This window comes from Chrysemys picta, chromosome 10, assembly GCF_011386835.1.
Source record: "Chrysemys picta bellii isolate R12L10 chromosome 10, ASM1138683v2, whole genome shotgun sequence".
In the NCBI taxonomy this organism is placed as follows: domain Eukaryota; kingdom Metazoa; phylum Chordata; order Testudines; family Emydidae; genus Chrysemys; species Chrysemys picta.
The window spans coordinates 30,992,254-31,020,053 of NC_088800.1; the positions used below are offsets into that span (position 1 = coordinate 30,992,254).

Below are 27,800 nucleotides of genomic sequence, written 5' to 3' on the forward strand. Positions count from 1 at the left end.
TGTTCTTAAACATTTGGATCTGTCTGAGGACTTGTCTACATGGGGAGATTTATTTGCACAACAATATTGGTATATGTTAGCTTCCAGAGTGACAAATTCAACTGGAAAAAAGCATTCCAATTCTGGAATAGGAGTGCCCACAGGGGGAGTTACACTGGTATACACAGAGTGATATAATTATACTACCCTGTTTCCCCGAAAATAGGACATCCTCCGAAAATAAGGCCTACTTACAGTTTTGCCTCTCGTTGTAATATAAGGCATCCCCCCGATAATAAGACCTCCCCGATAACAAGGCATCCACCGATAATAAGGCATTTTTCATTTCTGAAAAATAAGACATCCCCTGAAAATAAGACCTAGCGCATCTTTGGGAGCAAAAATTAATATAAGACACTGTCTTATTTTCGGGGAAACAGGGTAATATAGTTATGCCAGTAAATTTCCCTGTATAGACAAGGCCTGAGTTTTGTGTGAGACCCTGGAGAGAGAGAGGGCCAAGGCATCTATTTCTTGGGATAGCATTATGTGGCGTTACCTGCGGCTTCTCCAAACCGGAGCTGAGTGTGTGCCATTTGTTACCACCCCATTCCCGGAAACAGGACTTGTGTACATTGTGTAAATATGACTCTCATTGGATTTCTGCCACAAAGAGGATACTGGTCTTCGAGTAGGACTGGTCAGAAACTTTCCATCAGAACTGTTTTTCACTGGAAAAGTGAGGTTTTTGAAGAAACAAAATCATTTATGAAAAGTGTCTGCTTTCTGCAGAAAGTTTCAACGTACCCGCGAAACCCCAAACTTTCAATTTGGAAATGGTGAAACACTTTGTTTAGACATGTTCGATCAAAACAAAACATTGATATTCCTGAATCAAAATGTTTTGGCCCAACTTGACATTTAACCACATCTTGCTGAGCCACTAAGCTATCTCATGCTTCTGCATTCTGGTCTGTGCACCGAGCTCTCTGTCTTGATTACATCTGCCACAAGATTCCCTGGGGGGCAGTGAGAGGGGAGACCTGGTTGATTATGGGAGATCTAGTCCAGCCAGAGAGACCACCCCTTAGGGGAGAGTAGAGCATGAGGCACCCGAATTGCAACGCCCACAATGTGCTATGGCTATGTTTAAGGTTGAACTACTCAAACAAATGGTTTGGTTTGACAAGCCAAAATATTTTAATTCAGGTTAAACCAACTGAAAATAACATCTTATTTCTATTTTCCCCTGACAGAAACTGATTTTTTTTTTTGGCCAAATTTTTTTGATGAAAAGTCAAAATTTTCCACAGAAATATCCCACCCCAACCTAACTTTTCTGACAAGGTTAATTGGCAAAACCTTGAAGTCTGCTTCCTCCCAGAAAAGGGGTGACAAAACGCTCATAAGTGTGAGAGACGGGTCTTTCACAAGCACTGGACTACTAGCCCATGAACACACTAACAAGAAATAAGAATGACCACAAAACTAAGAATTAAATTCAAACTGACTTTTATGTTTTCCCTCAATAACTTCTTCACACAAACACATCATACCCACTTATTCATTCACTCACACTAACATAAGAAAAACAAATACCCTATAAACTATTCAGGCTATTTCTCCTACAGGTTGGGAATAAAAAAAAAAGTTATTGCCATTTTTATTTTTAAATAGCCAGAAAAGGTGCTATTGTCTATAGGGCCTATGAGGTGGTGTTTTAAACAGTGTTTCTTTGTACTTAGTTAAACCTGGTTTTTGACAGCATAAAACCATCTAGTCCCAAAGAGGAACTCCAGTTTTTTAGCTATACCTTGAGACTCTGTAAAGCTTTCCGTTTTCCTATGCTAGTTGTCTCATTCACATTTAGAAAGTTGTTTAATTCCTGCCTTTTAGAAATCAATGCCTATTAAATTGCCTCAACTAGTAAAAGGTTAAATATACGATGCCCTGAAGTTGTTAAGGAACTACAGAAGGAATAACATTAGAAAACAATGACGTGGTTAATCATTGCACAATCCTGAAAACTAAAGTTCATGGAGCGTGAGAGAGAGAGTGCGTATGTTCAGTTCACCAGCCTATTCCTTTTCTGTATCATAGAAAAACACACCCAGAATCAATGAGCTTGTTTCTGCAAGGAAGATTTCACAGAAATGAGCCAAAGATTATCTTGAATTTCTGCCTCCTGCTGAGTCATAAAGTAAGAAGAATTTAATTGGCTACTTGAAATTTGCAAATGTGGAGGTTTCCGCATAGACACTTTGATTGGCCTATGCAACACCTTCCCCGAACCAATCGCACTCTTTGTTTCATTTGCCTGCTTTTATTCCCTTGCTGACTTCAAGCTCACAGTCACATCTCTGTTTGTACGGTGCTGTTTTCTCTCTCTCTCAGTGCAGCAGCAGCAGCTGAAGTCTATGTTCATTGCTAACCTGATCAACCCAGGATGTGGCTTCTCTGTGACATCACACCCAGATGTTTTTCCAGGCCACGCCCCCACGGGGCTCTGAAACACTCAGAGGAGCAATAACGGAGAAAGCTTATTCTACTGTCACAATGCAATGGACGGGTTAGAGAAACTGCATTTTTGTCATTTCATTGCACTCTAGAAGATCAACATTAATTCCCACTTAAAGCAACAAGCTGCCAGAGTTATGATTTTTTCTTTCATTGGACTTTAAATGCCTTTTCTCTTTAGTGACAAGCTGGGTGCAATCTTCACAAACAGAGTGCATTTAGAATAGCTGTTCAGTCAGCTCTGGCTTCTACAAAGGGATCCTAAGAAATAGGAGGGGAAAAGTCTGCTTGTTTTTGTATTTTTTTTTTTTAAAGGGAAAACGTGCAATTTTTTTTTTTTAAACACACCTATGAAAAATGGCAACAGCAGCATACGTGGATCATTTTGCAGCCGAGTGCCTTGTTTCTATGTCCAGTCGTGCTATTATCCACAGTCCCAAAGGGGACGCAGATCCCCGACCTGATGCAGCAGTACCTCCTCCTCTATCAAATGGAGAAAATAAGCGGGAAGTAAGAGAGACCGGGAAAGACAATGGATCGTCGCTGTTTGTGGTGGCCAGGATTTTAGCAGATCTTAACCAGCATGTCCCAAATTCTGCCACCGTTCGGATGGAAAAAACAGAGAGCATCGATAACAGGGAAAAACTAAGTCCTTCTTTTCCTCCTCAGGAGTTTGGGGAGGAAAGTGTCTCCCCAGCCGGCAAGCGTGGAGAAGGAAAAGCAGCCACACCTACTAGCCTGGCTGCAGTAAGCGAGCCAAGCCCCAAACAAAGGAGCAGACGGGGAAGAAACCGGGCTGACCCCGAGTCACCCCAGAAAAAGCACAAATGCCACTACGTGGGGTGCGAAAAAGTTTATGGCAAATCTTCCCATCTCAAAGCTCATCTAAGGACCCACACAGGTTAGTTACTAGCTGGCCAAAGATTTATTCATTACAATTTGTCATAAATGAATAAATAGACCCCTCCCCCAACTTGCATTTGGCCAACATTATGATTTCATCTTTCAGAACTCAAGCCCACAATAAAACTTTGGGGAATAATAATTCTAGTTGTCATCCATGTGAAGCTAACTTTATTATTTTCATTCCTTATTCATACGTATGAAGTGTTAGAGGTGTAATTAGACGGTTCCACTGAGCTGTAATTCTCAGCTGCTAGCCCCCCTCATGTAATTCCTCTTATCCCACCCACTGCTTCTTATGTCTGCATCCCCTCTTGCCTCTACAGCTCCCTACCCTCTGCTTCTGGCACTACCTTGAAATCAGCAGCCCATCACCTCCTATGCAAGCTCCAACACCCACATCCATGAATTTAAAATTAAACATTTTAGTGACACCTGAGTCAGTGTGTTTCTTTCTATGCAGTAGACACTTGAGTGGCCCAGAAGAGAATGGGGAGAGGTTGAGAGAGAGAGACCCAGGGAAGTATTTCCTGTGTTCCCCCTCCCCGATACACTTGTAAGAACAATCTCCAAGGGGCTGCGGTGGCAGCTGGCCACATCCTCAGGTACAAACATCCATTTGAATGCAAACCACCAGCTGAGTTTGACCAGTGTTCGAGACTCTCTTAAGTTGTTTTCTGTGAACTTTCATACAAGCACTTCTTTTGGCTCGCAAGAATGTACACAGAAAAAGTAAAAAAGTCTTGTGAGTACTCACATGAAAACGGCCACACAGAGTTGTGTGCTGGAAGTGTTAACATGGCCATCTTGAAACTTAGCCAAGCCCCACTCCTGGAGAGAGAAGAGTTAGGCCAGCCGTTAGGGAGCACTGCAAGCTTTAGGTGGCCAATGCTCGCTCGCAGCCATAGTCGTAGCGAGCACCTTGAGAACCACACACAGACTAGAGCTTGCTTGCATGGGCCGTTCTCTGAATAACTTCAAACAACGAACACATTTGTAACAATTCAAGTATGGCCACAGATAAATAGCATAAGGAAAAATAAAAACTAAATACTTGGAACAAATTACCAGCCATAGTTAGTTTTAGCTTTGATGCAGATGACATCCCACAGCCGCCCCCCCTCCCCAATGTGGCACATGGGATGAGAGCCCTTGTGGTTTTAGGCTTTGAGTTCGGTGTTGGGGAAGCGGAGAGCGTAATATGGAATGTTAAGTTGTGTGTGGGTGGTGACATATTCCCTGTGCCACATGGCCAGAGGCATGCTGAATCCTTGGTACCGTAGCCAGCTTGCCTTGCACTGTGTCTTGCCCAGCTTTTGTTTCCTCTGACTGATGCAAAGGGTTTTGCTGCTTGATTTTTGGGGAAAGTCTATTAACATTGCCCCCTTATGTTCATCTTTGCTTTCCTTTTAAATGCAAGATAAAGTTGCAAGGTTCCTGAGCTCTCAAACTAACTAGAAACCCAGAGAGGGAGAAGGGGAACTCCTCTCTCTTATGAAGAGAACAAGGCTTAGCCATGGCTGCCCTCTGGGGAGGAGGGGGTGGAGCACGTCATTCAGGGGCGGGCTGGTGAGCTGGAGTCATTCGAGGACGCTGGCTTTGCTCCAGCTCTCTCTCTTTTTTTTAAATCTTCCTTTCCTGTAAGTTTACCAGCACTGTAGGGTTTAATTTGTTGTTGTTGTAGCTAGTCGTACTGAGCGTGCAAGCGCAGGAGTGCATGCATGTGAGAGAGTTAGAGGAAAAAGAGGGGAAGGGACTGGTTTTGCCCTGGGAGTGCCAGGACCCTAGGGGACTAGAGCGTCTTTGTTCAAAGCTTCCCACACAGACAGACACTGGCGACGCAAGAAAACAGTCCTGCCAAGTTTCCCTTATTGGCAACAAAACTGTCTCTGTTTGGATTCAGTTTCAGACAGGTATAAATGTCTCTTGCTCTTGTTATGAAGCATTTTACAACATGTTTCAATGAGACACTGAAAATCTGTATCCCCTTCCCTCTCCATCCCCCCTCCCCCTCCAAATATCATACAAATTGTGACAAGCCTGAGAATAGCTCACACCAGGCCAGGAGTTCAGCACATAAAACTGGTAGCCATGGCTAGGGGAAGGGTGAACATTCCTTTTTTTTTTTATACAATCGGTGTGGTGGGATCTAATGGTTGGAACAGGGACCTCAGGAGGTCTGAATTCTCCTTTCTGGCTCTAACGCGGTCTTAAAGAAACCATGTGTGCTTCCATTTATCCATCTATAGAATGGGGGTGGAAGTGCATACCCACCTCAGCAGGATCAGGGGAGGTTTTGTTAATTAAAGTTTGTAATGTATTTTGAGAATCTCCGATGGAAGGTGCTAGAAACAGTTCTCTCAGTAGTCACCCCACAACATGATTACGAAGAATTGTGACCACAGAATGTACAAAGGTCTTTTAAGGAACAGAACTGCTCTCACATTCTGTTGCACTGGAATAACTTGTATTCATGTGCAAGCTGAAGGTTAAGAACAGCACTTCAGGCTAGACGTGGGATATCTGTGATTGCGATGAGACATACATGTATAGCACAGCTTGTGACTTGCTTGAGAAACATACTCAGCAGTCTGCTACTGTACTCCTAAATTAAGGTTTTTACATCACATTTGAGACACCCAAGAATAGGGTGACCAGACAGCAAGTGTGAAAAATCGGGACAGGGGGTGGGGGGTAATAGGAGCGTATATAAGAAAAAGACCCAAAAATCGGGACTGTCCCTATAAAATCGGGACATCTGGTCACCCTACCCAAGAAAGAAGGGGCTAGATGGCTGAGGATCAGTTCAGATGTTGTTGGTCCAAATCCAAGCCAGATTGGTAGGGCCTGAAAGCTGGTACTATCTAATGGATGTTTAAACCTTACAGGAGATCCCTTTTGTGGGCTCTGTCCAGTCTCTAGTGGACCAGTGTTCAAAGCAAAAAAAACCCTAGTTGGCACTAGTTAGCAATTGTAGTCTGGGTGGAGGGAACAAGGATTGAATGACCAAGGAGACCAACTTGGCCTTCTTTCTTTAGACCTTGATTTCAGTAGAGAATTATATCAAAAATAATTCTCCACTAGTGCATCTACCAGTCCAGCTGTACAGGTGAGCCTGCCAATGTGAGCCCAGTATAGAAAAAGCTCCTTGGGCTTCTGACTTTTTACCACCATGTCAATTAACCACTCCCATGCCTGTGAATGCCATATGATTTATAAACCTGCAAGCTCTAGAGCTAGATATTTTAGTGAAACATTTTCTGTTTTCAATCCTCCCTACCCCAAATACACACCTTCTTTTCATGTCCCCCCCACCCCACCCCACCTCTAGGCGGATGGTCTGGAGTTCAATATAATCACAGGCCACGGAGTTCTTAAAGTCCTAATGTGTACCAGCAAGCTAGATGAACTGTAAGTGTAGATTTCAAGTCCAAACTCAATCCTACAGGGACTCCTGTGGACCTCATAAGCGGTGTAATGAATGATCCACACAGATCTCATATGATGCTCAAATCTCTATGTCCCAAGTTATATTGATCCCTTTGACCTAAAGGTCCCATGCATTCCTGTTTTTTTAAACAACAGTTACCTCTAAAACTATGGAAATTCCTAAACAAAAACTTTAACAAAACATAGAGAAGAGTTTACCTGGCAGAGTTATCTTCCCATTCTCCTCTGAAGAAGGACGAACTCCAGCTCCGGTGCTTTGGCGAAGGGAGTGCAATTTGAAAAACCTCTGTAGTTTGCCTCCCCATTGGATCATGATTCAGGAGTGCATAAAGGGAAACAATCTGGATCCCTCATTGCTGTCTGGACTTACTCTCCCTCATTACTCCCTCTCAGGCAGTGTTGCTTTTATTTTTCTATTGCACCTGCATCCTTCTGTTGCTGCAAGAAGGGGAAAAGGTGCAGAAGAGGAGTTAATTTAGTTGGACTGGCAACTCCCTTCTGCATCACTACCCAATTCCTTACTGCTTTTGCTCCCCTCTGCAGCGTAAGTGGAGAGCAGCATTTAGAAAAAGCTGTACATATTTGCCTGAATATGTTGATATAAGAGGAGATGTGGCTGCCCATATTAATGTAATAAAGTTAAGCTCAAAGATTGTGGTCAGCCTCAGCCATTTTATAATAGAAAGCCACGCAATTTAAGCATAAAGAGTAACCAGTATAATACAGATGAAAAAATAGACACTGTAGGCTAAATGCCCATTTTCCCAGTTACTGGGGGAAGCACAAAACATGGGGTCAGATCTTTGGGCCTTCAACAGCTGCTCTGCACTGCTTCAAGGTAGTGCAAGGCAATCCTAAAGTTTTCTTAACTTACCTCTTGACGACTCTCTGTGCTCAGGACAATTTTTGGATGGGTTACAGTCACCTTCGCAAATCATACACCACTCCCCTTTCCACACACCAGAGGAAGGGCATGTCCACAAGAAAGTGGATGTGGCCAGAGAGTCCCTGAGCCAAGTTGAGCTCTGGCTGCTGGAATGGCCCCTTGAGGCTATGGGCAGCAAAGTGTAAGTTAGAGCAGCCTTGGGGCTCAGGGAAGTGTAAAAGGAGCTTAAAAGCCAGATTTTCCTCCCCTTCCCTAGTCCTGCACTGAGCACAGCTCAGCTGGAGAAGAGACTTTAGCTCACATATTATAACATGGCCTTTTTCTATTCAATTAGGTACCCTTATTCTTTTTAGGCTAAACATCTGCTGAATTTGCATAGGAAGAAAAATTATTTTACTTTCATTTACATTCACTAATGTCATGAAAATTTAGCAGTGAGCAAAATCCATTCACTTGCTCTTTGCCACATTAACTATAATGAAAAAAAAGTATGCTATTTCACTCAACCTTGTCCTCAAAATCATTGCTCATCCTGGGTGAGCAGAGTTTTGCAATGTTTCTTTGTAGGGCTGTCAAGGGATTAATTATGATTAAGTGCAATTAATTTTTTTTAATCGCACTGTTAAATAATAATAGAATAGCATTTATATAAATATTTTTGGATGTTTTCTACATTTTCAAATATATTGATTTCAATTACAGCGCAGAACACAAAGTGTACAGTGCTCATTTTATATTCATTTTTGATTTACAAATACTTGTGCTATAAAAAACAAAAGAAATAGTATTTTTCAATTCACCTCATACAAGTAATACAGTCTCTATCGTGAAACTGCAACTTACAAATGTAGATTTTTTTTGGTTACATAACTGCACTCAAAAACAAAACAGTGTAAAACTTCAGAGTCTACAAGTCCACTCAGTACTACTTCTTGTTCAGCCAATCACTAAGACAAACAAGTTTGTTTACATTTACGTGAGATAATGCTGTTGGCTTCTTATTTACAATGTCACCTGAAAGTGAGAATAGGCGTTCGCATGGCACTTTTGTAGCCAGCATTGCAAGGTATTTACGTGCCAGATATGCTAAACATTCATATGCCCCTTCACACTTCGGCCACCATTCCAGGGGCATGTTTTCATGCTGATAACGCTCATTAAAAAAATGCGTTAATTAAATTTGTGACTGAACTCCTCGTGGGAGAATAGTATGTCTCCTGCTCTGTTTTACCAACATTCTGCTATATATTTTATGTTAATTTCATATTTCAGTCTTGGATGATGACCCAGCACATGTTGTTCATTTTAAGAACACTTTCACTGCAGATTTGACAAAACGTAAAGAAGGTACCAATGTGAGATTTCTAAAGATAGCTACAGCACTCAACCCAAGGTTTAAAAATCTGAAGTGCGGTCCAAAATCTGAGAGGGACAAGGTGTGGAGCATGCTTTCAGAAGTCTTAAAAGAGCAAAACTCTGATGTGGAAACTACAGAGCCCGAACCACCAAAAAAGAAAATCAACCCTCTGCAGGTGGCATCTGACTCAAATGATGAAAATGAACATGTGTCTATCTGCACTGCTTTGGATCGTTACCGAGCAGAAACCCTCATCAGCATGGAAACATGTCCCCCGCCCCGCCCCTGGGGAAGAGCTGAGAAAGAAAACAAAGGAAATCAGCTGTTGCCACCAGCTAATTAAACAATATGCACAAACCTCTTAGGACACCAAAAATCAAATCCTGGTCTTAAAAAAGGTAAATTTTATTAAAAACATAAAGAAAGAAAATACACCTGGAACTTAGGCTTTTGCTAGATTTAAAAAACCCACTTACAAAATTTAAACACCAAAAATAACCTTATTGAGGTCCAGCTTAAAGGTTACAAGCAAAACAAAAAGCATTTGGGGTTAGCACAGAGGAGTCCACAAGCCAATAAGAAATAAACCTAATGATGTCTTCCTAGACATTTACTTACATATCTGGGGTTTCAGATAAACAATCTCTAGATATGATCTGATGGTTTTTCATATCTGGCTTAAGCTTCTCACAGCATAACTGCTGCCCTGTTCCCCTCTTCCCTGGAGAACCACAACACACACAGACAAAGGGAAGTTTTTCCCAATTTTAAAAAGTTCTGGCCCTCCCATTGGCTCTTTTGGTCAGGTGCCCACTCCTTTCCTTTTACCTGAGGGCTTGTTAACCCTTTACAGGTAAAGCAAGTAGAGAACCATCACCAAGAGGGATTCCATAGCTAACAGGTGTGACGGGTTGGATCACAGAAACCCCCTTAGGAGCTGCCACCCGATGTGCAAAGACTACCTCTGCTCCCGTTTTCCCTGCCAGCTCAGGACTCCAGCACCCTGTCTTGCTGAGCCAGACACTCCCGTCTGCCCCAACACAGACCCAGGGTCTGAATCACTCGCCCCAAAGCTGCAGGTTTACCTGAAAACAGCTCACAGTAGTGTGCTTGTCTTTAGTACTCAGATACCCAACTCCCAATGGGGTCTAAACCCAGATAAATCCGTTTTACCATGCATAAAGCTTATGCAGGGCAAGCTCATAAATTGTTCGCCCTCTATAACACTGATAGAGAGATATGCACAGTTGTTTGCTCCCCCAGGTATTAATACGTACTCTGAGTAAATTACTAAATAAAAAGTGATTTTATTAAATACAGACAGTAGGATTTAAGTGGTTCCAAGTAGTAACAGACAGAACAAAGTAAGTCACCAAGCAAAATACAATAAAATGCGCAAATCTATGCCTAATCAAACTGAATACAGATAATCTCACCCTCAGAGATGCTTCAGTAAGTTTTTTCTCAGACTGGACACCTTCCAGGCCTGGGCACAATTCTTTCCCCTGGTACAGCTCTTGTTGCAGCTCAGGTGATAGCTAGGGGATTCTTCATGATGGCTCCTCTCTCCCCTTTGTTCTCTTCCACCCCTTTATATATCTTTTGCATAAGGCGGGAACCCTTTGTCCCTCTGGGTTTCCACCCCCCCCTCACTGGAAAAGCACCAGGTTAAAGATGGATTCCAGTTCAGGTGACATGATCACATGTCACTGCAAGACTTCATTACTCACTTGCCAGCACACACATATACAGGAAGACTCACAGGTAAATACAGCCATCTGCAGACAATGGGAGTCATCAAGATTCCAAACCATCCAAGTAGAGAACCATCATCAAGAGGGATTCCATAGCTAACTGGCTGGCTGGGTGTTCACAAAAGGGAGCTATCCCCTCTCTCATTTATCACATTCCCTCTATACAAGGGGGGAAGATGTAGAGCATTTACATTTGCAAAGGGTTCTCCACATGATGAAGAGCCAGTCAGGTTGCCCAAAAAGCAAACAAACAAAACAAAAACAACAACAACCCACAACCCAGTGGAATTCCAGCCCCTTTTATGCTGTTAGAACAATATAAAGGGGGTTGAATTTAAAATCTGGGCCAATGACATCAACATGTCATTATCCAAAGACTCTGTCAATATTTACCTCCATAGGTAGAAACATGAAGTAAACATATATGTATTGTTACATGTATTCTGAATATTTTAATCAGAAATATCTGAGTAATTGTCCCCATGAATGTCAAAGAATAATAGGCTTTTAAGACTCAGATGCTAAAAGGGAGATGAAGTCAGATATCCAGCAAGAACAAAGCTACTCACCTCTGGGCCTGTCTCAATGGCTCAGGGGTAAATAACAATATTAATTTAATTCTGTACAGTTGATTGGGATTAAATCAATTGCATGTGAGATCTGATTGGCTAATAATGCTCTACATTACAATATTACTAATCTCTAAAGAGGGCTAAGTTTCCTGATCTTCACATTGCCTTTCAGCCCAGGGTTTTCTTTTTACTTAGCTTTGCCTGAATAAAAACTCTGGCCCACAATTTGGCTCCTTGTCTATAGGGGTTGTATGTTTTGGACATTCTAGCAAAAGCTAATGCATGAATTTGCACTCATTGGTCACACACAAGCTACTATCAATGAAGCAGATGTATTTGGTTTTGTGTTTTTTCTTAAAAATACAAAAACAAATACACCTAGCTGCATTTTTCTGCCTTACAGTGTGAGACTAAGATGTGATCAAAACGTTTCTAGAACTGGAAATGCCCTTGGCTGGTCACTTCCCCACAGCTAGTCTCCCTCCGCTCCTACTGAAGCCTTAGTTTTGTAGAGAGTTTTGTCATTCTCAGCCCAGCTTTGCCTTCTGCTTGAGCTAGGAGCAATATCATAGAAGTTACTGTGATACTGTCACTTTGCTGCAGGATCAAACAAATGGTTGAACAGAGGCTTCCTCCCTCCTAACTCAAAAACCTCTGGGAATTAAATTAAACCTGAGGCAACATGTGCTGGATACTGGTTGAGATTTAAGGACAAAAGCCATTTTAAAAAAAATGCTTAAAAATATATTTCATAGTAAATAATAATTTTGCATCAGGAAGGGCACAGTAAAACCCTGAGTAAGGGCTTCAGCATTTGGCCCAGAGCAGAAACTTCCCCCCCCCAAAAGAAATTCAGTCAAATTCTGTTTGTTGTATTAGCTAGAGCCCTATCTGGCAAAGATTCCCCTTCTCACTGTTTCAGGAGTGATGGTCAGCGAGCCTCTCCATGCCCATTAAGGAAAAGCTCTGTCCAGGTATCACCCCTGCACTGCAGAAGGTCCCCAGACAGCATGATCAGTGACCTTCTTTTGGGAGGGAAGAGGGTGAATTTTGGGTTGCACATCCCCCTGTATGCTCCTGCCTTATGGTGGAGCCCACAGCCACTTGGCAGCTAATGCAGAAAGCTTCCTCCCTTCAGTGCATATGTTCAGCACTCTTCCCAGCTACTTGGTCAGGGCATTACACTGCTCAGGATTTGCCCCCATTTCCCTTGAGCTAGATGCAGTATAATTCTGCTGAATTAACTAGACTTGTATGTAGCATAGTCCTATATGTAAGCTGCAGAGCAGAGTGTAACACAGGACTGAAGGTGAGGACGTGGGCATCTGCAGAAGTCACATTACTCAGGCAGCCACAGACATTTGCTGGCTATGTAGACATGTAATTTTACTGGGTGAAATCTTATGGCCTGTGCTATGCAGGAGATCAGATTAGATGATGAAAATGGCCACTTCCGGCCTTAAAATCCATGCATCTCTCAATGGTGTTGGCTGGGGATGAGTGTATCCCATTTGTTCCATGAGAGTCAGGATTTACTGGTCAGACTTACTTTCCAAAGTTCTCAGGTTTTCTATTGGTGTTGCTGTGGGGCTAGGCCTTCTCCTGGACCTCATCTCCCATTAGTCCAGCATCAAGCTGAATTCTTCAGTATGGTATGCCAGATAGTGCTGTTTTGAGCATCAGCCAGAGGGCTCACCCTGGCATGGCATCAGGTACTCTGTTATCTTGCTGGTTGGACAGGCTACCTCTTCACTGCTCCAATTCTACTGGCCCTGAGAGATCAGGACTCATCTCAGGTCCTCCATGTGACACGGCTTTGCACTGTCAAAGTAAAGCCTTTCAAAAGTGAATAAAGGTTTTTAAAAAGTCTTCTGAAGGGTCAGATCATACTCTACCCTGCCCTGCAGTCCCTATATAGAGGGAGGCAGAGCCTTCATTGTAGTACAGTCCTCCCCACCTGTACCCAGCAGGGTCTGGGATTCAAGGTGTGAGGGGAGTAAAGACCAGGTGGGTCATGAGGGAATGTGCATCTCTCTCCCCCCATCCCCCCATGGAGAATCCTTGGAAAAAATACAGCCCCATGCTGTATTAACTTTTCTGTGAGGTCCCCTGCCAGGGGTCCTGAGGACCACCCTGACTAGTCAGTCTCTGGTTGGGTTGATCCAATGGAGTAGCACTCTCAGGGAGCTGTGGTCAGGAAGGCAGTACTGGGGAAGTAGCTCTGGCTTCCTGCAGATTCTTCAGGATCTGCTCGTTTGGGGAGATCCTTTTCTGCAGGGGGTAAACACTGTCCACCTGCTGGGATGACGACATGTAAGAATCTCAGATTTCATTCTCCAAAATTCCCTCTCTGCATTTAACATATGAGTGGATGCTCTGGCCCAAGGTAATTAGTCATTTTAATGCAAGTCTAATATTTTGCAATACTAAGTTAACAGAGAGAACTGGGTGCCAATTCACCTCTGCCCACCGCCTTGGAATAATAAGCCCATCTGCTTCCTAATGGCTCTGTGACGGGTTGGATCACAGAACCTACCTTGGGAACTGCCAACTGATGTGCCAAGACTACTTCTGCCCCTGCTTTCCCTGCCAGCTCAGGATTCCAGCACCCTGTCTTATTGAGCCAGACATGCCCTGCTCCAACACAGACCCAGGGTCTGAACCACGTGCCCCAAAGCTGCAGTCTTAACTGAAAGCAACTTACAGAAGTGTTCCTGTCTTTAACACTCAGATGCCCAACTCCCAATGGGGTCTAAATCCCAAATAAACCCGTTTTATCCTGTATAAAGCTTATACAGGGTAAACTCATAAATTGTTTGCCCTCTATAATTCTGGTAGAGAGATATGTACAGCTATTCCCCCTCCAGGTATTAATACATACTCTGGGTTAATTAGTAAGTAAAAAGTTTTATTAAATACAGAAAGTAGGATTTAAGTGGTTCCAAGTAGTAACAGACAGAACAAAGTGAATTACCAAGTAAAATAAAATAAAACACGCAAATCTAAGTAATACAACTGAATACACATAAAATCTCACCCTCAGAGATGTTTCAATAAGTTTCTTTCACAGACTGGACGCCTTCCTAATCTGGGCACAGTCCTTTCCCCTGGTACAGCCCTTGTTCCAGCTCAGGTGGTAGCTAGGGGATTTCTCATGATGGCTCCCCTTTTGTTCTGTTCCACTCACATATACCTTTTGCATAAGGCAGGAATCCTTTGTCCCTCTCTGGGTTCCCACCCCCTCCTTCTCAATGAAAAAGCACCAGGTTAAAGATGGATTCCAGTTCAGGTGACATGATCACGTTACTGTAAGACTTCATTACCCACTTGCCAGCACAACGTATACAGGAAAACTTACAAGTAAAACAGAGCCATCTGTAGTCAATTGTCCTGGTTAATGGGAGTCATCAAGATTCCAAATCACCATTAATGTCCCACACTTTGCATAATTACAATAGGCCCTCAGAGTTATATTTTGTATTTCTAGTTTCAGATACAAGAGTGGTACGTTTATACAAATAGGATGACCACACTCAGTAGATTATAAGCTTTGTAATGATACCTTACAAGAGACATTTTGCATGAAGCATATTCCATTTAGATTATATTCATACTCATCAGCATACTTTCATAAAATCATAGAGTGCAACATCACAGGCTCCATAGACCGATTAGCTAGGGATAAATCACTAAATAGTGCTAAGCAACTGCAGGCTCTTACAAGCAAAGGTTTGGCAGTGCCAAGTACAGATCACCCTCCACACACCTGTATTTGTATTCCTCCTTCCCACAGATTAAAGGCAAAACCTACTTCCTGCCACAGACCCCAGGATAAACGAGAGAGAGCAACATTTCTTGTGGTTACAATAGGAATCAGTCACTTTTCTATGGAAAAGTGTTTTGAATGACCTGTAGAGGATTTTGCTGCCATGATGTAAGCATCTCTCTCTGTAGGACTCCGGGAAATATTTGTGTGTGACATGGTTCCTGGATGAACAAAAGCTTTGCCAAATCAGAGTTCATTATGAAACAAGTGTTCTTTTTTTTCCCAAGGCATTTTTAAACCTTTAAAGCACAAGGGTTGCACTGTGTTATTGTCTGGCTGAACATGATTATGGCACGTCCAAGAGCAGAAACCTGGAACTTGTTTATATAGGACATGTGGTTTCTAGTTCTGTTTTATAGCTTAAGCATGTTCCAACTCCCACCATCCAAATAATCTTGGATCAGCTGTTTGGAAGTCAGATATTGCTGATGGAGCTGAAAACTAGGCCACAGTCCAAATTAAGAACAACCTTTAGAAGGTACTTTTTATAGTATTTCACTTTCTAGATTTTTTCCCCCCCTTACCCAGTTAGTTGGCTTTTGTTAGCTAGATTCACATAGGCTGTGAGATAATTATCTTACTGTATTGTTAGACAATATGGGTTATTTAAGTGCAGGCACTGAAGTCAGACACACACATCCTGTATTTTTCAGGTTGTGCAGACTCAGCTGTTTTCATAGAGCCTCTACTTGGGATAACAGCAAAGTTTAAAAAAGTTCAGCTTCCCATCTTGCAGCTACCACTGGAAAAATGACCTCATGAGTTTGGGTGTGTGTTTTTTCCCCTCAACCCTAATATAAAAACACTTGTTAACCAGGAACTTTGGCTAAGTCAAATAGCATTGAAGTGAGCAGATCCTTAAATGACCTCTTGTGCAATGCAATGATTTTCTGGCATCGGTTAATGTTTCTGTGACACTCTCAGAAACTATATATTTTTTAACCGTGATTACTATTTGGAGTTGTAACAGATAGATCAATAAGCTATCGATCAATAAGCTATCAATAACCCGGGAGGTCCAGGTTGGATATGGGAGGTCCAGGTTGGCTATTAGGAAAAACTATTTCACTAGGAGGGTGGTGAAACACTGGAATGCGTTACCTAGGGAGGTGGTGGAGTCTCCTTCCTTGGAGGTTTTTAAGGCCCGGCTTGACAAAGCCCTGGCTGGGATGATTTAGTTGGGAATTAGTCCTGCTTTGAGCAGGGGGTTGGACTAGATGACCTCCTAAGGTCCCTTCCAACCCTGATATTCTATGATTCTATGATTCTAAGCTGCCTTAGCTTTATCATAGGCAATACTTCTACCAAATTGCGCCACAAAACTTGCAAGGCAACATTAGTCATGAATTATTCCAGCTTCTGCAAGTGGGTCCTTTGAAATGGAAGATCTGCACAGAGGAGACATGCATTGCTGCAACCTCACAGGCTGCCATGGGCCTGTATGCAGCCAGAGTCTGAGGTGGGAGGTGTGTGATCAGAGCAGGTAGGGATGTACTGATTAGGTACATAGCTGGACAGCCTACAACAGCTCCAACTTTGAAGATGCTCTCTACTGAGGAAAGGTAGTGGTGCAAACACTAGTTGCCCTGTTCCAGGGTTGAATCTAGATCAGGGTCAGCAACCTTTCGGAAGTGGTGTGCCGAGTCTTCATTTATTCAATCTGATTTAAGGTTTCGCGTGCCAGTAATACATTTTAAACATTTTTAGAAGGTCTCTTTCTATAAGTCTATAATATATAACTAAACTATTGTTGTATGTAAAGTAAATAATGTTTTTAAAATGTTTAAGAAGCTTCATTTAAAATTAAAATGCAGAGCCCCCTGGACCGGTGGTCAGGACCCAGGCAGTGTGAGTGCCACTGAAAATCAGCTCACGTGCTGCCTTTGACACACGTGCCGCCTTTGGCACACGTGCCATAGGTTGCCTACCCCTGATCTAGATGATGTGCAACAGCTGATTGGGGTGAATTGAGCCTCTCTAGCTAAACATTTGTCAGTGTTTGCATTAGAGGGATTTAGAATAGAGTCAGTTGACTATGATTGGAACTTGGCCTGCAAGCTATTAGTCCCTATTCAAATGTTTCTTGCAATAGTTCATTTGAGTATCAAGCTCTTTATTAATTTGAGTGCACAAAAGTTTATTTGGTATTTTTTGTGCATGTGCAGAGCCACTCTACAAATTAGGGCGTGAAACTACCAGTTTACACTTGTAAAAATAATGCAATACAAACACCTATGTACTGTGTTTTGCATGGATGCAAGGCATTGCTATAATAAATAAATAAATATGAAGATACTATATAGATACTACTAAATTTCCATGGATGTATTCATTCAGTACATATCCTGGGATTTTTAAAAAAATGCATACATATGTAACTTTAACACTAGCAGATAAGCTACCAGTGTGCAGGTAAGACAAGACAGGGTGGGTAGTATTTGAACAGGTTTTCCTTGGCTTTTTTGTTTTGTTCTGGTCATTGATACACTTTGCCAGGCCACCAACATTATTACCTATTGCAAGGAATTGCACACAGCTCTCTTCTGAACACACTTCTAATGGAGAACTGAGAGACAGTCTAGTCAATGGAAATTTCCACTCAGTCGATATACATTTGCATGAACAGTGCCAAAGTTAGCACTTTGCATATACACCCTGGATTTTGTTATACAATAAAATTAGCAAAGTGCGGTTTTTAAACTCTTATAAACCAGCCAAAACAAAAAATTATTTTCACTAGATCACTTGAAGGCACATCTGCTAACCAGAATTGCTATCCCTGCCCAGGTTCATGTTCCTATCTACTCTTGAAGTTTTCAGTAAAAAAATATGAAGACCCTTTTTCCCCAGCAGAAAAAACTGCCCCCAGACCTTATACTTTCATCATTCACAGCAACACCACAAAAGCTTCTGCTCATTCTCAGTCTGACAACCAACATTGCAAATTTCAGCCCAAAAGGTAAAATTCAAACAAAGTTTTAAGCAACTGAAAATAGGATTGGTTGGCAATCATAACTATAGCGGTCTCTAAATGAGATGTCTAGAGTATTTATAAAAGCCAAGGAATACATAACTAACTCTCTATTAAAAAAGTGCAGTGAGTTGGTTAAAATAATGGATTCAGTTTCACTTTTAAACACCAAAGTATGATTATCTCTGGCTAACCACGCCCCTGCCTTCAATGACATTCTGTCCCTTACTATGTCTGATAAGGAAACATGCAGCTTTATTTTTTAAAAACACAGAATTGTGTGTTTCATTTGGAGAGAAACCACTTCCCCTCCTCACCACCTGCATGTTTAACAAGCATGGCATCAATAACGTCTACCAAAAAACCCCACGCCCTTTTGTGCAGCTTGTTTAGTTAAACATTTATAGTGCTCTCACTCTCTCCCCCGCCCCTGTTATATGCTGAACAGGGGGTGTTGTGGGTGGGTTGAGCTTGTTGATGCTTGATAGTTTAAGTCAATGTTTTTCAAAGTATGGGATATGCCCCACGTGGGGAGAGGGCACCGAGGATTAGCCAGAAGTGGCATGGATAAAGTTCTTAGTAGTTCCCCAGAACAGATATTATGGTTGCAATGAAAAACACAGTAGACTGATGCAGCATCTACCTGAATGTGTGAAGAATCTGAAACAGTAGCTTTAAGGTGTGATCCTAATTCATTCATTACAGTGGGTGCTCTCAGAGGCCAGTGGTGATACTTTAAATATAAAAATTGCTAACTATTCTACTTCACTGCTCATCAAAGTAAGCAAGCAAAGAAGAACTGTATGCCCAGTGAGGTGTTTGGGAAGAAGTGCCTGAAGATGTATACATTAAGGTGGGAAAAGCTTTAACTACATGTCAGGGAGTGATGGGTGTGTGGGTGTGTGTGTGCGCGCGCAAATGGTCTCACTTTCCTTGGGGGAAGCTCAGATTCCAAAAAATTGGGAAACTGGTTTAATTGATCCCTGAAGAGTCATGCAGAATGTAACAGCTTTCTGTAGTAACTCCTAATCCCCTAAATTCTGGATCAGACAAGGTGTTGTAACTACTATAACCTCAGGTTCTACCTCCAAATATATGTCTTATAGCTACAATCTGTCCTCTGTTTCTAGCTCTAAAGTTAGATTCCTAACTTCTCCAAACTTTGTAGATGTTCAAACACCTCTTTTTCATTCTGATCAGAGTTCTGTAACTCTCAAATGCAGAGACAGAAGCTATCAGAGTTTGGATGTTTAAATCTAAACAAATCAGGTTTGAAACAACATTTTATTACTAGAAAATGCCAGGCAAGCAAGCACCAGAACAGTTTCTTATACTTCCTCTTACAGCCAGCCATGGAAGGCCTATAGAAATCCAGATTTCCCCTAAGAGGATCTGTAGCTGGAAAGTAGGAATTCAACATTCATTAACTCTAATAAGATTATATTTCACACATTTGCTAATATCTCCTTTACACAAGCTTTCAGAGAGCACAGTAGATCAAAAGTGAAGCAGTTTCTAATTATTTAGTGAATAATTAACCTTTTTTCCTCTTACCAACCTGCTCTACTTTTTTCCTTTTCTTCCTACTTTGAATGAATTTTGTAAAATAGTAGTGACTGTTGCATGCTGAAATATGGAATATGGGGCCAGTTCGGCTCTCAATTATACCAATGTAAATCCAGAGTAATTCTTTTAGCTTTAGGGGAATTATTTTGGATTTATGCCACATAAGTGTAGAATTTACAATCAGTATCTCGGTGTTGTTGTTTTTACTCTTATTTCCCCATCTGTAACAGGGGCAGCATTTCCGGTCATTGCATGACCAGTTCTAGTGGGATGGTGTGCATATGCACGCGTAGGAGGTGGCCATGGCATTCTTGGAACCCAAGAATGATACATGGGGACTACTTGCGCTACATTGCAGCTAGGGACTGCCACAGTGTTCACCAGCCTTTGGATCAGGCGAACACACTTCAGGTGCAGGCCAGGGGGTTTTCTTTGTTTTAAAACTCCTTTTGCTGATCTTTGAGGTAATATTAACAGCTTTAAAAGGCATGCCTGTGCCCCAGGGACCATCTTAGATTTAACTCGGCACCTGCTGGCGACTGGAATTCAGGAGAAGAAATCTAATGTTCAGGCACCAATTTTAATTGATAGGCATCATCAGAGGCTTTCAAGAAAAAGATGGTCAAACAGGCTACACTATCATCTCTGCCACATGCACCATTAATAGGCAAGCTTACACATGAAATTGCCACAAATGGTTTGGCATGAACCTCTTGTCAGCCTTGGAAACTGCCTCATACATTTGGACAATGTACAGATGAAGAACATTTGTGAGTGAGATTGCCAGACACCATATTGTCTCATTGTAGTAATTTGCACAGCTCCCATTACAGAGCCTACGGATACAGCCCTATTGAGAAATGGGTTTTAAACATTGCTTATCAAAATACAGATGTTTGAAAGCAGCACCTTCGCAGCAAAACGTCAAGCTTTCAAAAGCAGGACAAACCCACATTGGCCCAGATCCTCAAAATAAATGTAGGCCCCCAATTCCCTCTGAGGATCTGGGCTGCTGTTTTGCTGCTTAAAGTTAGTTTAGAGTATGAGGTTGACCGAACCCTTTATTACAGTGACACCTAACAAATGTGTAGTTTCAGGTTGAGTGTAAGCTCTCACCTGATTCATACAACAAGGTCTAGTCAGGGAAGGGCAAATCAAATTTGGACTTTAACATAACTGTTTGTCAGTTAAAAGCCATATAAGAAACTGGCCCATTATCTCTGCTAGCAAGCCTTCGGCATATGGAATTTTTAAAGCTGCACTGCTTCCAGGGAAAACAACTTCACTGACCTTATCAAAGGACAATCATCTAACAATGTACTATTTTAAACCTGTGTCTGGTCCGTCAGTATTTCCTTCCCTCTCCCTCCCCGCACCCTCTCCCCCATTTAAAACAAGATTGTTTACCCTAAATGGCCATTGTCAATTAAAGTCAAAGGTTTGGTAAGATAACTGATAAGTCCAGCTTATCATTTCAAATAAATAAATACTTCTTTGTTGATGGGTAAAGGAATAACTGATTTCCCCACCTCTCAGACTCATAAGCTTTGACCAAAAGTTTAGGTGGAGGACCAAATCCTGCCCACCTCACCTCCAATGATTTTCCTTTTTACTCCCTGAACACAAGTCAAGGATATGAGGCCATCTCTTACTAAGACTTCTCCCATGTGAAAACTGCACAATTACATGTGGCCATTTGATCAGTTAATGGCTGGTTTGTAGATTGGGTTTAACAAGTCTAGGCAAGACTTTAGGTTACATCTCATTTGTAGTCGAATATTCTGCGTACCTATAGGCCAAAGAAAATTCCTAATAGTGTGTTGTGAGCTATCTTTATTTGGAATCATAGTACAAATTGCTTGCTTGGATGTCTGGATAAGCATTTCAACTAATCCATTTGTGGCAGCATGGTAAGGAGCTGATATGACATGTTTGATACTATTTCTTTTGACAAACAATTGACATTTTTTGGATGTGAGTTGTGTTCTGTTGTCACTTATAATGAAAGCTGGGCAACACAGCATTTCTTTCTTCTTAGTTGTAGAGCTGTTGCAACAGTCTCAGTGGAATTCATGTTCTCATCTGCAAGCTAATAAATCTGAAATCCTATGGGATTCGCCTCATGAGGCGTTGGTTGTGATTTATGCGTTTACCTACTTGCCACTCATTTTCTGGGGCTGCTCTAACCTATGCCAGAGGATGAATTATATCCTTTCTGCAGGTCATGTGAGCTATCCTATAGAATTCCATAACAGGGATGTAATTGTCTATTGAAAAATAATATATAAAAATAGGATATTAAAAAGTGTATAGAAAAGCATGCATTACATTTTACAGGACTTTTCCATAAGAGAAGATTTCCTGGAAGACGAAGTTTTTCTGCAATAAAAGCATACATTTTGCAGAGTATTTCACCAAAACCCTTTCCCTCTGTACATGCAAATTGTGGTAAATCTATTTCAATGTAGCCAGACAGCAGGTGCACAATATCAAAAGGAGAGAAAGGAATCACAATTCTCCTCTCCCCCACTTAAAAGGGCAGGCTTAACACAGGCTAGGTTTGTTCATTTCTTAAGTTGAGATACTATACTAGTGCACAAAGCAACTTTGTCCCAGGCCCTCGTAATTTAAGCTTTGGCAATTAATAGGGACCTTCCTACTGTTGCTTGCCTACCTGTTACAGCAGCACTCATGGCAGCTATAGCATCACATGACATACATGCTGCCTATAGAACACAGAACCTCTGTTAAGGAATCATCCATATATCAAAATTTACAAACACTAGCAGCTTTTATAGGGTTTTCAGAGAAAGGTTCACTGCAGCTTTTTAGTTTGATTTCCCTTTCATTTATTAGCCACATTTTGCCACCACACCAGCTTGATATTTTGTTTCTGATGTGTAGTTTTTTTTTTAAAAACACATTTCTAACTATTTTTTAAAATAGACTTTTCTTAAAATAAAAACTGTAAGAAGTTGTAACAGGGAATGCAAGGGAGAGCAGGGATTGATAAGGAAGTTACCCATTGCTATCTTTGTACATTACTTTGTTAGAGCATCAAGATGGCACAGATTTGAGTTTTTGATAATAAAACTAAAATAAGCCAATATTAAATACTAATAAAACAGTTTTAATAACAGCACAACTCAACTGAAGAATGTGGTCACAGTCCATTCACAAGTAAATTGGGCTGTTTTCTGATTTACTGAAATCAGATTTAGGTATCTCTAATATGACTGTCTTGTATCCAAGATCTAAAGGAATTTCATAGCAAAAGTGTTTCATATACATGTTTTATAACAGTGAATTAATTAACCATGTAATTAACCGTGGGCCAAAAAGTTTTCCAAGGGTCATGGTAGTTTCTCTATCACTGACAATTTTTAAATCAAGAGTATGTTTTACGAAATGACATGCTCTAGGAATTATTTTGGGGAAGTTCTATGGCCTGTGTTATATAGGATAACAGACAGATTATCTCAATGGTCCCCTCTGGCTTTAGAATATGATAAAAAAAAAGTTGGGGGCGGGGGGGGGGGAAGAAGGGGAGACACCCAAAATCATTAGCCTATCTTGAGATATTGTAAAGAGTCCAGATTTTCAGAAAATGAAAATCAAGCCTACTTTAAGGTGTCACAAGGGGCAAAAAATGGAGGCACCCAGAATTAAAAGTAACATAAATTTCTCTGTCTGTATGTGAAGATGTACAATTTCAAGGAGGCCATGCCTATGAAAGACTGAAAAACAATGGAGAAGAGTAAACAGTAGTGCATGACTTCTTTACTCTCTTTATTCGCCTGTAGCGAAAAGGTGGGAAGTCTTGCACACATGAAACTGACTTCTGTTAGACAGTTGTCCCATTAATGTGGAAAAAGCTTGCCCTAATTAAGTGACTGCATGTAGGTTTATGATGGTGACTGGTAGGAGTTCAATGCTGAACTGCAAATGTTGCTTTTCTAAAAGTTTACTCATTTTAAAACGGAGGATCATGGATTAAAACTCAAAACATTTCACAGACTCCTTACTAGAAAAATGTATATCCTGGATTATAATGGCAAGTGAGGTTTGAAAATCTGGGCAAAAGCTTTTATAATGTGAATATGACAGGTTTATATACACACTAAAAGGCAACTGCACTCTGTCAGGCAGTGAGAACACAGATCTACTGTTTGGTTATCAGCCCATAAAACTACTTCTCAGAGCTTACCATTCACAGTAGCTGGAGTAGTTTTCATTGGCTGAGGTTGCTCATAAACTGCTTAAGTACCCCCGATGGCTCATGCACAAATATCCATGCATGATCAGAATAAAAATAAATCCCCACCTCTCTCACCCTCATATAAGGGTTAACAAACTCATAGTATCAGATTATGTCACTCTGTTATAAAACATCTTCTGTGATCCTAAAGTCACAGGCTTTGGCTATGCTGTGACACTGTGGGCTTACTGATTAAACCCTAAAGTTCACACAGAGAAATTTGCAGTTGCCGCCAGGGACAGTTTTATTGGCTTGACTCATTGTAAACAGACCCCTCAGCCAATCTTGTGAGGTGCTCCTGTAATGCAACGTATATCCTCAACACCCACTGAAGCCATATGATGTGAATTTCAGTGGGGGCAAAGGGTGCTCGGGATCTTGCAGGGTTGGGCACCAAAGCCTAAAAATCACAGGTCCAAGTCCTAGGTGAAGAACCTGTTACTCAGTCAGACTCTATAATGCAGCAGTCATCTCTTTAAAACCTTCCATTAAGTTTTGTTCTCAATGAGCATGTTAATTTTTAATATAACAGGACGAATCATAGAAATGGATTCATGAATATGCCCATAGAGAAGAGACTGATTTATGGAGGTCAGATGATTTATTCTTTGCAATAATTCAGGCAGTTGCCAGATATCACTGACAGTGTTCAGGGATCCTTAAGGATGCATAAATTCTGGCATTCACCCACAGTATATAACGGATGCATATTAACAAAATGCAAATGAGTATTCTGTTTAAAATGTTTGTCATCCAATCTGGGAGCAGAAACACTTCTACGTGATTTGTGGGTTCTATGACATAACCAGATGGTATCGGTTATATTTAAGCAGCCAATCAAACATCACAAAAATAGCAAACAGTGAGCAACCTCTAATCTGAAATTAATTTAGAACAAGTACATTCAAAGAAAGTCAGGCCCGTTTTGACTCACTGACCAAAACAAGGGTCTAAATTAATCACAAGTATTTGGATTGGAAAGTTCCATCAGTGATATAGTTTAAATAGAGAGGTCATTTTTATATCCACCATACAGACTGAGGACAGTACATGATGTTTAGATTTGGTTCCAGTGTCCCCAAAGTTCAGAGTTATTCAGGTCTCAGGTTTTAGTTTGGATCCAACTCTAAGCTTCTAGCCATTTCCCCCCAAAATGATTGGAATTCATATACAATAACTTCAAGACCTACCAATTTAACTAGATTTTGGTTATAGGTGGTAGATATAATAGGAGGAGAATGACTTCAGATTTCTATTTGGAAGAAATTGGTTTAGGTTTTTTTCTTGTTACTATCCTGCTGAGAGTTAGTAGATGACAGGCCACAAGACTGATCAATAACCAAGGGCCGTCTCCCAGAAAGGAAATTACTTCAGATCCTGCATCATTCCTATTTGTATTATACCACTCTTCAGACACTAAAGTAGGGAATGATGAAGAAACAACTCCAATGACACTGGGAGCCCCCAAGCAGCCTTATGATGTGGTTTTATTATGCAAGGGGAGGGAGGAACCTGAGGGTATGCACTCCTGAGATGGTGCAGCGCTCTTCTCCACAGCAGGTCATGAGTGCCATCATGCAAGGGTGAGATATTAGAAAGGCAGGGACAGAAGACTCACTGCTACACAGACCTCACTGAAGAGCTGTTCTAGGACTGAGTCCAGGTCTTCAAAGGTATGTAGGTGCATAACTCCCATTGAAATCAGGATCTGGATCATAAGGGGCTGTAACACAGCTTGTGGGAATGTTCCTCCAACCTTTTGGTATGGGTTAGTGCCCTGACCAAGTTGTTTTGGCTAGGCACCAGGCTGCAGTTATGGGCCCAAGTGCAGAAGAAACAACTGGACAAAATGCACAACTTTGTTTTAGTAAACTGCAGTGAGGTCCTGATATGGAAGATACTACAAAATGATGATTGGGGATCACCTCCTCATGCAATGGTTGGGTTCACTGAGTGTAGGTTCTGCCCTACTACCACCCTTCTCTTGGGAATGGGAACTTCTGCAGTGATGTCCCTCTCCATCCACAGGCTCTATGGGAGAGGTGGGGTACCAGTGGTGGCTGTAGTTCTGAGGACTTCAGCTAGGGGGTCTTATCAGCCCACTGAGGGCTTCTCTAGTATCATGTGTCTTGTGATTCATAACTTTTTATTACCCCATCACACCTCTCCAACCCCCTGTATTTCAACAGACAAGTTATGATGTATTCCACACTGGACTAGAAACATGCAAAATTTATCCTTTGCAAAGAAATCTTTGGAGACACTTTCTATAGGATATTTCCAAAGAAGACTTAAGCCACCACTACTCACCAATTTACATGAATTAAACAAAGTCAGCCAGGGTGACACCACAAATATTTAGCAATCACACCCTACAGCAACAATGGACTGAGAGGAAAAAAAGAAAAAAGGGAGGCCTAGAGGGATAAATCTTCCGAGCCCAGGTGGAGCTACTGACAATTGCCTAATGTACTCTGCTGGGACTGTTTTGAGTTCACAGAGCAGGCTGGCTCCTATGACTAACTCCAAGGTGGTGGAGGAATGACCTGGACAACAGTTTGTAATGGTGTCAAGTATCAGAGGGGTAGCCGTGTTAGTCTGAATCTGTAAAAAGCAACAGAGGGTCCTGTGGCACCTTTGAGACTAACAGAAGTACTGGGAGCATAAGCTTTCGTGGGTAAGAACCTCACTTCTTCAGATGCAAGTAATGGAAATCTCCAGAGATTTCCATTACTTGCATCTGAAGAAGTGAGGTTCTTACCCACGAAAGCTTATGCTCCCAGTACTTCTGTTAGTCTCAAAGGTGCCACAGGACCCTCTGTTGCTTTTTACAGTTTGTAATGGAAACCTTGTGCTTCTACCACAGGTTTCCCTCTAAACTCATTTTATTCAATTGTGGCAGCTGCAGGGAGGATTTTTTCCTCCTGGTGCATGAAACAGCAAGGCTACCGTGAGTAGAGGGAGTTGCCTTTCTTGGCTTCAGTTTCTGTCTACAGAAGGTTGTCATTAATCACCATATTTACTCTGCTGCTGGTGAGCCCCATCATCATCCCATGGCTGACTCGCATGCTGACATTAGCTAGGTGCTTGTGGTAAGAGTAACATGAAGCGACAAGTTACAAAGTAAGGTGCCAACCCTACAATTTACCCCTGCATCCACAAGGCTCCCCTTTGACTTCAGTGGACTCAGGGGTCTGCTGAGTAGAACCAACTGCAGGATCAGGACCTATATTATTTTCCATTTTGAATGTTAAAATGAGCTCAGTTTGTGGGATAACTAGGAAAAATGAGCAGCATTTGTAAGACACCCCTCACCGTGGTCCCCTTGTCATTTTACAAGGCTTGAATTGAATCATTAATATTGCTCAACAAGAGAGAAAAAAATCCAATACATCCTCCTTAATGCTAGCCACTGTGTCACAGGGTGTTCTACTCCCCACAGGGTGGTACCCCTTCAGGCAGTTCTGGGGATTAGCTCCACCCAGTTTAGTACCCCTTCGCTTCTCCCATTACACCCTCTTCCTGCTCACTGAATCACAGTCCGACAGCTTTGTGATTGTGTGTGTGTGTGTGTGTGTGTCTTTCTGAACAAGCAGCATCAGACAGTCCTCACACCCTCTGCCCTATGTCACACCCATAGAGACTGAGGAAGTCTTCCCACTCACTGCCCCAAGCAATGCCACTCTGCAGTGGATGGTAGGGGAACCAAGGCCTGCTCTTGACTCTGGGTTCCAGCCCAGGGCCCTGTAGCAAGCAGTTAC

General features: G+C 41.8%; 1 protein-coding gene across 2 annotated transcripts in view; it reads left to right on the forward strand.

Annotated features, from left to right (window-relative positions):
* Nucleotides 1-2,315: 2,315 nt before the first annotated feature.
* The window catches only part of KLF13 (KLF transcription factor 13), a 49,498-nt gene continuing 24,013 nt past the window's right edge, over nucleotides 2,316-27,800 (forward strand). Inside the window, exons 1-2 of one of the 2 annotated variants that reach the window (XM_065559512.1) lie at nucleotides 2,480-3,397; nucleotides 9,008-10,478. In XM_065559512.1, coding sequence (XP_065415584.1) covers nucleotides 2,854-3,397; nucleotides 9,008-9,435 — 972 coding nt within the window. In that variant the 5' untranslated portion in view covers nucleotides 2,480-2,853 and the 3' untranslated portion in view covers nucleotides 9,436-10,478. Of the gene's footprint in view, nucleotides 3,398-9,007; nucleotides 10,479-27,800 lie in introns of those variants that run through there. The other variant, XM_005285010.3, reaches the window with a different exon arrangement.